This window comes from Pristiophorus japonicus, unplaced genomic scaffold (genome assembly GCF_044704955.1).
Source record: "Pristiophorus japonicus isolate sPriJap1 unplaced genomic scaffold, sPriJap1.hap1 HAP1_SCAFFOLD_894, whole genome shotgun sequence".
Classification (NCBI taxonomy): Eukaryota; Metazoa; Chordata; class Chondrichthyes; family Pristiophoridae; genus Pristiophorus; species Pristiophorus japonicus.
Window position 1 is genome coordinate 90,756 of NW_027254818.1, and position 16,603 is coordinate 107,358.

Here is a 16,603-nt window from a genome sequence, read left to right on the forward strand (position 1 = left end):
CAGGGATCAGTGCTGGGGCTCAACTATTTACAATCTTTCTCAATCACTTGGATGAAGGGACCGAGTGTAATGTAACCAAATTTGCTGATGATTCAAAGATAAGTGGGAAAGCAAGTTGAGAGGACACAAAGATTCTGCAAAGGGATATAGACAGGCTAAGTGAGTGGGCAAAAAATTAGCAGATGGAGTATAATGTGGGAAAATGTGAGGTTATCCACTTTGCTAGAAAAAAAAATAAAATGATTATTTAAATGAGGAGAGATTACAAAATGCTGCAGTACAGAATGATCTGGGGGTCCTTGTCCATGAAACTCAAACAGTTAACATGCAGGTACAGCAAGTAATCAGGAAAGCAACTGGAATGTTGGCCTTTATTGCAAGGGGGATGGAGTATAAAAATAAGTAAGTCCTGCTACAATTGTACAGTTGGTAAGACCTGGAGTACTGCGTACAGTATTGGTCTCCTTATTTAAGGAGGGATATACTTGCATTGGAGGCAGTTCAGAGAAGGTTCACGAGGTTGATGCCTGAGATGAGGGGGTTGTCATATGAAGAAAGGTTGAGCAGGTTGGGCCTATACTCATTGGAGTTTGGAAGAATGAGGTGTGATCTTATTGAAACGTGTAAGATTCTGAGGGGACTTGACAGGGTAGATACAGAGGGGATGTTTCCACTCATGGAGGATCTAGAGTTAGGGAGCATAGTCTCAGAATAAGGGGCTGCCCATTTAAAATGGAAATGAGGAAGAATTTCTTATCTCAGAGGGTTGTAAATCTTTCGAATCCTTCACCCCAAAGAGCTCTGAAGACTGGATCATTGAATATATTTAAGGTGGAGATAGACAGATCTTTGAAAGATAAGGGAGTCGAGGGTTGTGGGGAGAGGGCAGGGAAGTGGAGTTGAGGCCAAATCAGATCAGCCATGATCTTATTGAAAAGTGGAGCAAGCCCGAGGGGCCAGATGGCCTACTCCTGCTCCTATTATGTTCTTCTGAACAGTCAAATCAAGGGAATCATCACCACAACAGTCTTAAAGATTAACCAGCAGTACAAGAATTTATAAAACATTCCACCACGGCAGCTGGGGAATTTAAATTCAGTTAATTAAATAAAGCGAGTGTCAGTAATGGTGGCCATGAAACTAGCGGATTGTCGTAAAAACCCATCTGGTTCACTAATGTCCTTTAAGGAAGTAAATCTGCCGCCCTTACTCGGTCTGACCTATACGTGACTCCAGACCCACTGCAATGTGGTTGATTCTTAACTGCCCTCTGAAATGGCCGAGCAAGACACTGAATTATTCCAAACTTCTGCAAAAACACCACACGGACTGCAGTGTTTCTAGAAGGTGGCTCACCACCACCTTCTCAAGGGCAATTAAGGGGAAGCAATAAATGGTGGCCTTGCCTGCGACACCCGTATCCCACATCGCTCCAACTGTCTGCTGGGCCCTGCACTACAGGACAGTGTGAACTCGCTGGTGTCTCAGCAGCTGGGATGATTGAGGGAATCCCTTCCCGCACACTGAGCAGATAAATGGCCTCTCCCCAGTGTGAATTCTCTGGTGTGTCAGCAGGTTGGATGAATCGCTGAAACCCTTCCCACACACTGAGCAGGTAAACGGCCTTTCCCCAGTGTGAACAAACTGGTGTCTCTTCAGATCCCCGGACCTTTTAAAGCTCTTCCCACAGTCAGAACATTTAAACGGCCTTTCATCTGTGTGAACTCGCTGGTGTGTCAGCAGGTTGGATGAATCACAGAAATCCTTCCCACACTCGGAGCAGGTGAATGGCCTCTCCCCAGTGTGAGCACGCTGGTGTTTCTTCAGATCCCCAGAGCTTTTAAAGCTCTTCCCACAGTCAGAACATTTAAACAGTCTCTCATCTGTGTGAACAAGTTGGTGTGTCAGCAGGTTGGAGGACAGAGTGAATGCCTTCCCACAAACTGAGCAGGTGAACGGCCTCTCCCCAGTGTGAGCTCTCTGGTGTTTCTTCAGATCCCCGGACATTATAAAGCTCTTGCCACAGTCAGAACATTTACACGGTCTCTCTCCAGTGTGAACTCGCTGGTGTTTCAGCAGGTTGGATGACAGAGTGAATCCCTTCCCGCACAGGGAGCAGGTGAACAGTCTCTCTCCAGTGTGTAGGTGCTGGTGTGCCTTCAGCTCCCCAGAACTTTTAAAGCTCTTCCCACAGTCAGAACATTTAAATGGTCTCTCATCAGTGTGAACATTCTGGTGTTGCTTCAGATTGTGGGGGCTTTTAAAGCTCTTCCCACAGTCAGAACACTGAAATGGTTTCTCGTCAGTGTGAGCTCGCTGGTGTGTCTGCAGGTGGGATGGATAAACAAATACCTTCCCACACACTGAGCAGATGAACGGATTGTCCCCGGTGTGACTGCGCCGATGAACTTCCGACACAGACGGGGAACTGAATCCCTTCCCGCCATCCCCACCTTGACCCGGTTTCTCCCTGGTGTGATGGTGCACGTGTCTCACCAGGTCAGGCGATCGGCTGAATCCGGGTCCACACACGGAACACGTGTGCAGTTTGTCCGCGCTGCGATCACTGCTCTCCCCTGCCATGTGCAAAGGCCGATGATATTCAGGTCCTGATGACTTGAGCGACTGATCCTGATGTGATGTTTGGTCTGAGCTTCCAGTCTGTAAATGCTCCACTTCTAAAATCCTGTAAAGCGAGTTTATAAAAGGGGTAAGAGGGAGAATTTTGCCTCCTGTCCCCCTTTCCCAGCCCAGCGGCAGTGAAGCTGATTTTCAGGCCCAGCTGCTGCACAGATTGGTTGAAAGGACCAACAGTAATGGTGGCTGCAATAGAATGAGGAGAGGAAATATAAACTAACGGGTAAAATCCTAAAGGGGCTGCATAAACAATGAGACCTGCGGGTATATGTGCACAAATCGCTGAAGGTGGCAGGGCAGGTTGAGAAAGCAGTTGAAAAAGCTTACGGGATCCTGGGCTTCATGAATAGAGGTGTCGAGTACAAAAGTGTGGCTATTATGATGAACCTGTATGAAACACTGGTTCGGCCTCAACTGGAGTATTGTGCCCAATTCTAGGCACCACACTTTGAGAGGGATATATGGCCTTAAGAGAGGGTGCAGAAAAGATTTATGAGAATGATTCCAGGGATGAGGGACTTCAGTTATGTGGATTGACTGGAGAAGCTGGAGTTGTTCTCCTTGAAGCAGAGATGGTTAAGAGAAGATTTGATCGAGCTGTTCCAAATCCTGAGCGGTCTGGACAACTTCATTGAATGTTTTGAGGAGGTAACAAGGAGGGTCGATGAGGGCAGTGCGTTTGATGTAGTGTATATGGATTCTAGCAAGGTTTTTGATAAGCTCCAACATGGCAGATGGGTCACGAAAGTAAAAGCCCATGGGATCCAGAGCAAAGTGGCAAGTTGGATCCAAAATTGGCTCAGAGGCAGGAAGCAAAGGGAAATGGTTGATGCATGTTTTTGTGACTGGAAGGATGTTTCCAGTGGGGTTCTGCAGGGCTCAGTACTGGTTCCCTTGCTTTTTGTGGTATACATCAATGATCTAGGCTTGAATATAGGGGGTATGATTAAGAAGTTTTTAGATGATACTAAAATTGGTTGATAATGAAGAAGAAAGCTGCGGACTGCAGGAAGATATCAATCAACTGGTCTGGTGGGCAAATCAGTGGCAAATGGAATTAAATCTGGAGAAGTGTGAGGTAATGGGGAGGGTGAACAAGGCAAGGGAATACACATTAAATGGTAGGACACTAAGAAGTGTACAGGAACAAAGGGACCTTGAAGTGCATGTCCACAGATCCCTGAAGGTAGAAGGCCAGGTAGATAAGGTGGTTAAGAAGGCATACAGAATGCTTGCCTTTATTCATCATCATAAGAAGTCCCTCGGAATCGAGGAAGACTTGCTTCCACTATTAAGGTGAGTCCTTAGGTTGCTGAACAGTCCAATACGAGAACCACAGTCCCTGTCACAGGTGGGACAGATCGTCATTGAGAGAAGTGGATGGGACAGATTTGCCGCACGCTCTTTCCGCTGCCCACGCTTGATTTCTGCATGCTCTCGGCTTTGAGACTCGAGATGGCTCAGAGACATGGACCATATACAGTAGACATCTCAAGTCGCTGGAGAAATACCATCAACGACGTCTCTGCAAGATCCTACAAATTTCCTGGGAGGACAGACGCACCAACATTAGCGTCCTCGACCAGGCCAACATCCCCAGCATTGAAGCACTGATCACACTTGATCAGCTCTGCTGGGCAGGCCACATTGTTCGCATGCCAGACACGAGACTCCCAAAGCAAGCGCTCTACTCGGAACTCCTTCACGGCAAATGAGCCAAAGGTGGGCAGAGGAAACATTACAAGGACACTCTCAAAGCCTCCCTGATAAAGTGCAACATCCCCACTGACACCTGGAAGTCCCTGGCCCAAGATCACTCTAAGTGGAGGAAGTGCATTCGGGAGGGCACTGAGCACCTCGAGTCTCATCGCCGAGAGCATGCAAAAATTGCCTTTATTAGCTGAGGCACACAAGACATGAGTAGTGGGGTTATGCTTAAACTGTATAAAACACTGGTTAGGCCACAGCTGGAGTACTGCGTGCAGTTCTGGTTACCGCATTACAGGAAGGACGTGATTGCACTGGAGAGGGTACAGAGGAGATTTACGAGGATGTTGCCGTGAGTGGAGAATCTTAGCTATGAGGACACATTGGATAGGCTGGGTTTCTTTTCCTTGAAACAGAGGAGCCTGAGGGGAGACCTCATTGAGGGGTATAAAATTATGAGGGGCCTAGATATAGTGGATAGAAAGGGCCTATATTCCTCAGCAGAGGGGTCAACAACCAGTAGGCATAAATTTAAAGTAATTAGTAGACGGTTTAGAGGGGATTTGAGGGGAAATGTCTTCACACAGTGGGTGGGGGGTGGGTGGGGAGGCTGCAACTCCCTGCCTGAATTGGTGGTAGAGGCGGAAACCCTCATCACATTTAAAGGGTATGTGGATGTGCACTTGAAGTGCCGTAACCTACGGACCTCGAGCTGGAAAGTGGGATTAGGCTGGATATGGCCTCCTGTCGTGCTGTAAACTTCTATGATTCTCTGGACAGAGCAGATAGAAACTGTTCCCAGTGGCAGAAGGGCCGAGAACCAGAGGACACAGATTTCAGGTGATTGGAAAAAGAAACAAAAGTGACATAAGAAAAACGTTTTTATGCAGCGAGTGGTTAGGATCTGGAATGCACGGCCTGAAAGGGTAGTGGAGGGAGACTCAATTGCGGCTTTCAAGGGGAGTTGGATGAGTATGTGAAGGAGAAACAAAGTGCAGGGCTCCGGGGACAGGGCGGTGCAGTGGGAGGAGCTGAGGAGCTGTTGCAGGGAGCCGGCGAGCTCGATGGGCCACGTGACCTCCCTCTGTGATGTCACCAGTCAGTGATGTCACCATTCTGACAGTCCCCGCGCGGAGTTGTGTCTGACACCGCGCATGCACCCCACGCATGCTCAGTACACGTCCCGCCTGAGAGCCCGGATCACCAGTGGAAATTTTTTCATATAAATAGCGGATAAAAGCGCAAATAGGAAGATAAATAAAAAATAAAATACAAACCGGAGCTTCCTTGCGCCCCCCGGCACCGAGCGCAGTGTCCGAGCGGCAGCAGCACGGGGTCTCCTGCAGGGAGCTGGACTGAGCCACGTGATCAACGCCACGACCGTGACTGACGTGAGCTCCGACCAATAGAGAGAGAGTGGGCGGGGCTTTGCAGGCTGAGGTGGCGGCAGGTCCTCAACCAATCGAGGGGCCCGAGGGGCGGGACTCCTACCCTGGGAGCGTTTGATGGGACAGTGCAGAGGGAGTTTACTCTGTATCGAACCCATGCTGTACCTGCCCTGGGATGTTTGACGGGACAGTGTAGAGGGAGCTTTACTCTGTATCTAACCCATGCTGTACCTGCCCTGGGATGTTTGACGGGACAGTGTAGAGGGAGCTTTACTCTGTATCTAACCCCATGCTGCACCTGCCCTGGGATGTTTGACGGGACAGTGTAGAGGGAGCTTTACTCTGTATCTAACCCCATGCTGTACCGGACCGGAGAGTGTTTGGTGCTGACACTTGTTACTCCCATCGATGAACACATCTTATAATCGAAAGATGATATAAGATAAACCCATCAGCTTCTCCCCTGGACACAGATCCTGAAGGACAGTGAGTGTGCGATCATTTGAAGCACCACCACCGCCCGCCCCCCACCCCCCACCTCCCACGCCCCTCACATCTCTTATCCTTTTTTGTTGTAATGAAAAAAGACCCAGTTTCTCGCTCCTCATAACTAAATCGTCTTGGTCCTAGTATCATCTCAGTGCATCGCTTCTGCACTCCCTCCATGGCCTTGACATCTGTCCTAGAGTAAAATGCCCCAATATTCTAAATGCAATCTCTCATATATTCAACCAGCATAGCAACCCATGTATAATCTGACCTAAGTTGTACACTGTGAGAACAATGACCACTAGGTGGTGAACTTGTGGGAGACACTCCTAACCTGGACCTTCAGGTATAAAAGGGGAAGCTTCACTCACTTCCATCACTTGAGTGCTAAGGAATAAAGGACAGGTCACAGACTGACCTTCTCTCAAGCATGGGCCTCGCATGCATTTATACTGTATAGTAAGGACATATCAATGGCGACGAGGATGGGATTTAAACCACGCGAGCATGGCCACTAGCAGAACAGACGAGAGGTACTGTGTGAAGTAATGGTTGGGACAGAGATTCAACATTGTTAAAGCAGCACACAGTTCTCCAGGCAGACAAGGGCAATTGGGCATGCCCCAACATGTAATGTTTGCTAGTGCTGTTGGGGAGGAGTTAAACTAATATGGCAGGGAGATGGGAACCAATGCAGAGAGACAGAGGGAAACAAAATGGAGACAAAAGCAAAAGACAGAAAGGAGATGAGTAAAAGTAGAGTGCAGAGAAACCCAAGACAAAGAACAAAAAGGGCCACTGTACAGCAAAATTCAAAAGGGTCAAAGTGTAATAAAAAGGCAAGCATAAAATCTCGGTGCTTCAATGCAAGGAGTATTCGAAACACAGGAGAGGGCTCTGAGCTAGTTAGAGTGGGTGAGAGCTCAGATGAACAGCACACCAAGAAAGAATGCAAAAGGCAGGAGGCAACAGAGCAGAGTAGCACTGGGGTAAGTGTAAACCACAAGGTGATAGGAAGGGACAATATGTATGAATATAAAGGGGCTGCAGGAGGGGTCAAAACTAAAAATCACGGTTTAAAAACTTGTATTAAAACACTCTACCTAAACGCACGCAGCATTCGAAATAAAGTAAATGAGTTGACGGCACAAATCATTACAAATGGGTATGATTTGGTGGCCATTACAGAAACGTGGTTGCAGGTGGCCAAGACTGGGAATTAAACATACAGGGGTATCTGACAATTCGGAAAGATAGACAAGAAGGGAAAGGAGGTGGGGTAGCTCTGTTAATAAAGGATGATATCAGGGCAGTTGTGAGAGAAGATATTGGGTCTAATGAACAAAATGTTGAATCATTGTGGGTGGAGATTAGAGATAGTAAGGGAAAAAAGTCACTGGTGGGCGTAGTTTATAGGCCCCCAAATAATAACTTCACGGTGGGGCAGGCAATAATGAAGGGCTTAATGGAGGCATGTGAAAAAGGAAGGCAGTAATCATGGGTGATTTTAACCTACATATTGATTGGTCAAATCAAATCACACGGGGTAACCTTGAGGAGGAATTCATAGAATGCATACGGGATTGTTTATTAGAACAGTATGTTACAGAACCTACAAGGGAGCAAGCTATCTTAGATCTGGTCCTGTGTAATGAGACAGGAATAATAAACGGTCTCCGAGTAAAAGATCCTCTCGGAATGAGTGATCACAGTATGGTTGAATTTGTAATACAGATTGAGGGTGAGGAAGTAGTGTCTCAAACGAGTGTACTATGCTTAAACAAAGCGGACTACAGTGGGATGAGGGCAAAGTTGGCTAAAGTAGACTGGGTAGACAGACTAAACGGTGGCACAATTGAGGAACAGTGGAGGATTTTTAAGGAGCTCTTTCATAGTGCTCAACAAAAATATATTCCAGTGAAAAAGAAGGGCGGTAAGGGAAGCGATAAACTGCCATGGATAACCAAGGAAATAAAGGAGAGTATCAAATTAAAAACCAATGCGTATAAGGTGGCCAAGGTTAGTGGGAAACTAGAAGATTGGGAAAATTTTAAATGACAGCAAAGAATGACTAAGAAAGCAATAAAGAAAGGAAAGATAGATTACGAAAGTAAATTTGCGCAAAACATAATAACAGATAGTAAAAGCTTTTACCGATATATAAAACGGAAAAGAGTGACTAAAGTAAATGTTGGTCCCATAGAAGATGAGAAGGGGGATTTAATAATGGGAAATGTGGAAATGGCTGAGACCTTAAACAATTATTTTGCTTCGGTCTTCACAGTGGAAGACACAAAAACCATGCCAAAAATTGCTGGTCACAGTAATGTGGGAAGGGAGAACCTTGAGATAATCACTATCACTAGGGGGGTCGTGCTGGACAGGCTCATGGGACTCAAGGTAGACAAGTCCCCTGGTCCTGATGAAATGCATCCCAGGGTATTAAAAGAGATGGCGGAAGTTATAGCAGATGCATTCATTATAATCTACCAAAATTTCTGGACTCTGAGGAGGTACCAGCCGATTGGAAAGCAGCTAATGTAACACCACTGTTTAAAAAAGGGGGCAGACAAAAGGCAGGTAACTATAGGCCAGTTAGTTTAACAGCTGTAGTGGGAAAATGCTTGAAACTATCATTAAGGAAGAAATAGCGGGACATCTAGATAGGAATAGTGCAATCAATCAGACGCAACATGGATTCATGAAGGGGAAATCATGTTTAACTAATTTACTGGAATTCTTTGAGGATATAACGAGCATGGTGGATAGAGGTGTACAGATGGATGTGGTGTATTTAGATTTCCAAAAGGCATTCGATAAGGTGCCACCCAAAAGGTTACTGCAGAAGATAAAGGTACGCGGAGTCAGAGGAAATGTATTAGCATGGATCGCGAATTGACTGGCTAACAGAAAGCAGAGAGTCGGGATAAATGGGTCCTTTTCGGGTTGGAAATTGGTAGTTAGTGGTGTGCCACAGGGATCGATGCTGGGACCACAACTGTTTACAATATACATAGATGACGTGGAAGAGGGGACAGAGTGTAGTGTAACAAAATTTGCAGATGACCCAAAGATTAGTGGGAAAGCGGGTTGTGTAGAGGACACAGAGAGATTGAAAAGAGATTTAGATAGGTTAAGCGAATGGGCTAAGGTTTGGCAGATGGAATACAATGTCGGAAAATGTGAGGTCATCCACCTTGGAGAAAAAAACAGTAAAAGGGAATATTATTTGAATGGGGAGAAATTACAACATGCTGCGGTGCAGAGGGACCTGGGGGTCCTTGTGCATGAATCCCAAAAAGTTAGTTTGCAGATGCAGCAGGTAATCAGGCAGGCGAATGGAATTTTGGCCTTCATTGCGAGAGGGATGGAGTGCAAAAGCAGGGAGGTCCTGCTGCAACTGTACAGGGTAATGGTGAGGAAGCACCTGGAGTACTGTATGCAGTTTTGGTCACCTTACTTCAGGAAGGATATACTAGCTTTGGAGGGGGTACAGAGACGATTCACTGGGCTGATTCTGGAGGTGAGGGGGTTACCTTATGATGATAGATTGAGTAGACTGGGGGATATCGCTGGAAGCTGAAGTTCAGCGAGTTCATGTGGAGCATGTATACAGTTCATACACCAGGACGCCACCGATAATGATGAAAGTGCTCCTCAATGACATCCCAGTATCGATGGAGCTAGACACGGGGGCCAGCCAGTCGCTGATGGGTATCAAACAGTTTGAAGAGTTGTGGGTGTCCAAAGACAGGAGGCCAAAATTATTGCCGATTGATGCGCAGCTACAGACATACACAAAGGAGATCATTCCGGTGCTAGACAGCACCACGGTAGTCATGACCCACAAAGATTCAGAGAACATTGCCACTCTGGGTTGTCGTGGGGGATGGTCCCGCACTACTGGGGAGGAATTGGCTTGCTGTCATAAACTGAAAATGGGGCGATGTCAATGCAATTTCGTCTGTGGAGTGAGTATCATGCTCACAGATCCTGGACAAATTTGACTCATTATTTCAACCCGGCATTGGCACTTTCATGGGGGCCAAAGTAGTGATTCACATAAACCCGGATGCCAGGCCAGTACACCACAATGCCAGAGCAGTGCCATACGTGATGCGGGAAAAGATAGAAGGTGAATTGGACCACCTGCTGAGGGAAGGCATCATCTTGCCAGTCGAATTCAGTGACTGGGCGAGCCCGATTGTGCCGGTGCTCAAGGCGGATGGATCGGTCAGGATATGTGGTGATTGCAAGGCCACCATCAATCAGGTGTCACTCAAAGACCAGTACCCACTACCGAGAGCGGTGGACCTCTTTGCGACGCTATCCAGTGGCAAACTTTTTTCAAAATTGGACCTGACCTCAGCTTACATGACCCAGGAGCTGGTGAGTGAGTCGAAGAAGCTGACCACCATCACGACACACAAGGGGTTGTTTGAGTACAACAGATGTCTGTTCAAGTTTCGCTCGGCCGCCGCGATCTTCCAATGAAATATGGAAAGCCTCCTCAAGTCGATTCCAGGGACAGTGGTTTTTCAGGACGACATCTCATCACGGGTTACAATGCTGGTTGAATACATGACATTACCTCCACCCCATACTGAAGAACACCTCCACAACCTGGAGGAGGTGCTATGCAGACTGGACCGGGTAGGGCTGCGACTGAAAAAGGCGAAGTGCATCTTCCAAGCTCCAGAGGTAGAATTCCTGGGAATGAGGGTAGCAGCAGACGGGATCAGCCCTACTGCATCCAAGACAGAAGCGATCCAGAGAGCACCCAGACCCCGAAACACGATGGAGCTGCGTTCGTTCCTGGGGCTCCTGAACTATTTTGGTAACTTTCTTCCCAAATTGAGCACGCTGCTAGAGCTGCTGCATGTGCTCCTATGCAAATATCGCGAATGGGTCTGGGGGGACAGCCAGGAAAGGGCTTTTAATAGAGCATGCAATTTGTTATGTTCCAACAATCTGTTAACGTTATATGACCCATGTAAGAAACTTGTGTTAACATGCGATGCGTCGTCCTATGCTTTCGGGTGTGTGTTGCAGCATGTCAATGCCAAGGGTCAGTTACAGCCGGTAGCTTATGCCTCCAGAAGTCTGTCCCAGGCAGAAAGGGGTTACGGGATGGTAGAAAAGGAGGCACTCGCATGTGTATATGCGGTAAAGAAAATGCACCAGTACCTGTTTGGCAGGAAATTTGAGCTGGAGACAGATCACAAACCCCTAACGTCCCTTTTGGCCGACAACAATGCCATAAATGCAAATACATCAGCCTGCATACAGAGGTGGGCACTCACTTTAGCCGCCTATAACTATACAATTCAGCACAGACTGGGCACCGAAAACTGTGCCGATGCACTCAGCAGGCTCCCAATAGCTACCACTGAGGGGGCTACCGAGCATGCTGCTGAGATGGTCATGGCTGTTGAAGCTTTCGGAAGCGAAGGCTCACCCATGACAGCCCGTCAGATTAAAGTCTGGACAAATAGAGACCCGCTATTGTCTCTAGTCAAGAAATGTATCCTGAATGGGGACTGGGCAGCCTCGTACAGGGCATGCCCTGAGGAATTTAAACCATTTCACAGGCGCAGGGAGGAACTCTCGATCAGGCTGATTGCCTACTGTGGGGAAACCGCGTAGTCATGCCCCAGATGGGCAGAGAGGTGTTCATCAGAGAACTGCACAATGAGAACCCGGGCATTGTCATGATGAAGGCAATTGCCAGGTCACACGTTTGGTGGCCAGGGATAGACGCAGATCTGGAACTTTGTGTTCGCAGGTGCAACACGTGTGCCCAATTGGGCAATGCGTCCAGGGAAGCCCCCCTTAGCCCCTGGCCATGGTCCTTCTAGCCTTGGTCACGCATCCATGTGGACTACGCAGGTCCTTTCATGGGAAAAATGTTTTTGGTTGTAGTAGACGCCTACTCCAATTGGATCAAGTGTGACATTTTAAATTCAAGCACATCCTCTGCCACGGTAGAAAGTCTATGGGCAATGTTTGCCGCCCACAGTCTACTGGACATCTTGGTCAGTGACAATGGCCCGTGCTTCACAAGCACTGATTTCCAGGACTTCATGGCAGGCAATGGAATTAACCATGTCAAAACGGCACCATTCAAGCCGGCCTCAAATGGCCAGGCAGAATGAGCAGTGCAGATAATTAAACAGGGGATGCTCAGAATCCAAGGGGGTTCCCTACAAAGCCGCTTATCACGCTTCCTGTTGGCCTACAGATCCCGACCACACTCGCTCACAGGGGTTCCACCCGCAGAGCTGCTAATGAAAAGGACGCTCAAAACCTGGTTATCCCTTATACACCCCACCATGAAAGAAAGTGTCGAGAGCAGGCGCCAGTCACAATATGACTATCATGACAGGAATGTGAGGGCGTGATGTATTGATGTAAATGACCCTGTTTTTGTCCTCAACTACGCTGCAGGGCCCAAATGGCTCGCAGGCACTGTGATTGTCAAAGAGGGAAATAGGATTCTGGTAGTTAAACTTACCAATGGACAAATTTGCCGCAAACATGTGGATCAAAGAAAAAGGAGTTTCAGCAACCCCATAGAAGAAGCAGAGGAAGAACACAATATAGAGTTCACTCCACCACAGGTGACCGAACACCGGAACCAAAGGGAGGAGAGCCCTGTCACTGTGGGCAGTCCGGATAGGCCTGAGGCACTGCAAACAGCAGACACTCAGGCTAGCACCCAACAACCGGAGCCCCAACTCAGGCACTCTACAAGAGAGCGTAAACCACCAGAGAGACTCAACCTGTGATCCCAATAAGACCTTGGGGGGGAGGTGATGTCATGTATTCAACCAGCATAGTAACCCATGTATAATCTGACCTAAGTTGTACACTGTGAGAACAATAACCACTAGGTGGTGAACTTGTGGGAGACACTCCTAACCTGGACCTTCAGGTATAAAAGGGGAAGCTTTACCCACTTCCATCACTTGAGTGCTAAGGAATAAAGGACAGGTCACAGACTGACCTTCTCTCAAGCATGGGCCTCGCGTGCATTTATACTCTATAGTAAGGACGTATCACAGTCTAACCAATCATTTGTGCTCAACAGCCAGTTTATCCAACATAGGATAACATTTTTTTAAACAATTTGATCAACTTGTTCTCCCACTTATGAAAATTTATGTACATGAATTCTTGTAAGGTTCTGCTGGGAACCAGGGAATGTGTCCTTGTAAATCACAGATTAGAGAAGTTCCAGCTGTCTTTTCTTTGCTTCCTGCCAAAACCCAACAGAGAAGATATGAAGAGTCCAGTGTAAGAGGTGGATCACTGCAGGGTATAAAAGTGAGGGCAGACTGATGTAAGGGGGAATTTGGGAGACACCGGAGATCAAGCTCAGGGTGCCCGAGGTTCCATCCAGCGTGCTGACCTCGTGTCAGTTACTGTGGACATGTGGGACTTACATGTTTACTCTGATTGATGGATCAATATAAGGTACAGCAGAGGACAAAGAATCTGCTCATATTCTCTTTCTTCTTGTATTTCTTAAGATATTAAAGTTGCTGACACTGGACTCTCGAACCTGCTAATTAATACTTTTCCTACCATTTTTTCCCTACAAAATGTAATTTCTCACATTTCTCAGGGTCAAATTTCACCAGTTACGTCACACTGAACAAATTACATTCATCTTCACAGTTAGCCATGGTCTCATTTTGGTCTCATATGGAGAGTTTGATCTTGTGGCCCACATACCAAAGCGGGACTAATTGAACAGCTTTTCACAGAGCCGGCACAGACTCGATGGGCTGAATAGCTTCCTTCTGTGCTGTATTATTCTATGATTTTGGGTCATTAATAAAGTAGATAAGGGAGTGTCAATCGTGTTGGTGAAAGGGAGAGCGCTTGGGATTGGAGACAACCTTTTGACATGGAGGGAATTGATCAGGAGGTAGGGGCAGAGAGTGGGGATGAAAGGTACCCACTCAAATTGGCTGGATGTGACAAGTGGTGACCCCCAAGGATCTGTTCTGGGTCCTCAACCTTTCACCATATTTATTATTGGCTCTACTCGGAATTCCATCATGGCAAACGAGCCAAAGGTGGGCAGAGGAAATGTTTCAAGGAAACCCTCAAAGCCTCCCTGATAAATGCAATATCTCACCAACGCCTGGGAGTCGCTGGCCAAAGACCGCCCTAAGTGGAGGAATTGCAACCGGGAGTGCGCAGGCAGTGGAAAAAGCGTGTGGCAAACCTGTCGCACCCTCTCTTACCCTCAACAACTATCTGTCCCACAGGGACTGTGGCTCTTGTATTGGACTGTTCAGCCACCTAAGGACTCATTGTAAGTCTTCCTCGATTCTGAGGGACTGCCTATGATGATGATGATATTGGCTTGGATGAAGAAACTGAGTTGTATATCCAGTTTTGCAGATAACAGTACATCCCTCCAGTCTGAAGAACCTCCATCAACCACTACTCTCTGTTTTCTGCCATTTGGCCAACTTCCTCTCCACGGTGTCCTATTCCCTTGAATAATCTGAGCCTTCTGTCCGGCACCTTATCAAACACCTTTTGACAATCCATCTACACAACATCCCCTGCATTTCCTTTCTCACTGCACTATGTAATTTTCTCAGATAATCCCTGCTGTCCTGAATGAATCCATTTCACTAACAGATGTTGCAATGTTTGCTCCACACCACAGAGATTCTCCTGGAGTTTGAAATAAATCCGCTTTAAAAATGATGCAGAGTTTCAGCCAATGAGGGAGATCCTGGCTCAGCGCCGGGCACTCGACGCAGAAAACCCCGCCCCTCAAACACTTCGATTGGTTGGAGGACCAGCAACTGCTCAGTTCTCCAGCCCCACCCCTGCTCTTCCTATTGGTCCGGAGCTGCCGTCAATCTCCCGGGCAGTGTGAGCTGAGCATGCGCAGTGCGAGCACTGGAGATGCACGGACGCCAAGATGAGCTCAGGCTGGAGCCGGACTCTGCACCGGGTGAGAATCAGCGGGGCGCAGGGGACTCATCGATCGGCAAGTGTGCGGGGAGGCTTCATAAACATCTGGTGTAGACCGCAAGCCCCGAGTAATAACCCGAAACTCCCGCGTTTGCAGCGACGGATTTTTCTCCCGGTAATAGGCCCGGATTCACCGCCATCTTTGTGCAGGAAGGTGGGAAGATTCAGAGTGCAGCCTGCTCGCTTCATGGCGTAACAGCGCATGCGCAACCATCTTGGCAGAGGAATAGAGTGTGCGGGGCTACTGTGTGTTCCCAACCGAATCCCAGTCCGGGAGTGAAAATCTTTGACTCATTTATTTTATTCTCACTCTCCACCATTGGATTTCTCACCATCTCTCCTGAAGGCGTTGGTAAGTGCCGAGCTTATGGTTTACATCCCACACAATTCTAACAGAAGAGCCCCAGAGCTGGGCCCCCTTCTACAGTCCCAGGGTTAGATTCCCCATGTATAGTCCCAGGGTGAGAATCCCTATGTACAGTCCCAGAGTTAGAATCCCCAAGTACAGTCCCAGGGTTAGATTCCACATGTACAGTCCCAGGGTTAGAATCCCCATGTTCAGTCCCAGGGTTAGAATCCCCATGTACAGTCCCAGGGTTAGAATCCCCAAGTACAGCCCCAGGGTTAGAATCCCCACATACAGTCGCAGGGTTAGAATCCCCATGTACAGTCCCAGGGTTAGAATCCCCATGTACAGTCCCAGGATTAGAATCCCCATGTACAGTCTCAGGGTTAGAATCCCCTTGTACAGTCCCAGGATTAGAATCCCCATGTGCAGTCCCAGGTTTGGAATCCATCGCACGGAAGTGGAATTTCAGCCTTGGTGTTACAAGTTTCTTTGGTTACAGGCTGGAGAGAGGAATAATTCACTGACAGGCCCTTTTAAATTTATGTGGTCAGGTATTCAAATTCCCGGTAACTCTAATCCTGGATTTAAAGGAGGGGAGAGCTCTGTTTAAATCAAATAGTCCCTTTGGAGATTCTCTGAGAGAAGGATCTGGTCAGCTTGAAACTCTGAAAGCAAAAAAATCGGTTAGAAATTTCTAATTGGTAGTTTTTGACAAATTTCAACTCCTACAGGAAGGGGAAAATCTGTAACAAGGGAGTAACTGGGCAAGATTTGAAATGTTTCAACAAAGGATTCGAGGGACTCTTACATTTGGGATCCTTATTTTGTTCACGTGAGGAGTTAGGTAACAGACTTCCACCTGTGAATATAGAGCTGTATTATTAGGCCATGATCTGTTTATTTGTTCATCTTCTGTTGAATACATTTGCTGAGTAAATTTAAAACTAGGTTTGCAGAGGTGATGCTTTATTCACACATCGAAGGTGAGAGAGATGCTGTGGAACACACGTTAAATCCAATAGCTGAAAGC

General features: G+C 47.4%; 1 protein-coding gene across 1 annotated transcript in view; it reads right to left on the minus strand.

Annotated features, from left to right (window-relative positions):
* Positions 1-1,455: 1,455 nt before the first annotated feature.
* The window catches only part of LOC139257681 (zinc finger protein 585A-like), a 63,805-nt gene continuing 48,657 nt past the window's right edge, over positions 1,456-16,603 (minus strand). The window contains exon 5 of the mRNA XM_070874569.1: positions 1,456-2,444. Coding sequence (XP_070730670.1) covers positions 1,456-2,444 — 989 coding nt within the window. The remainder of the gene's footprint in view (positions 2,445-16,603) is intronic.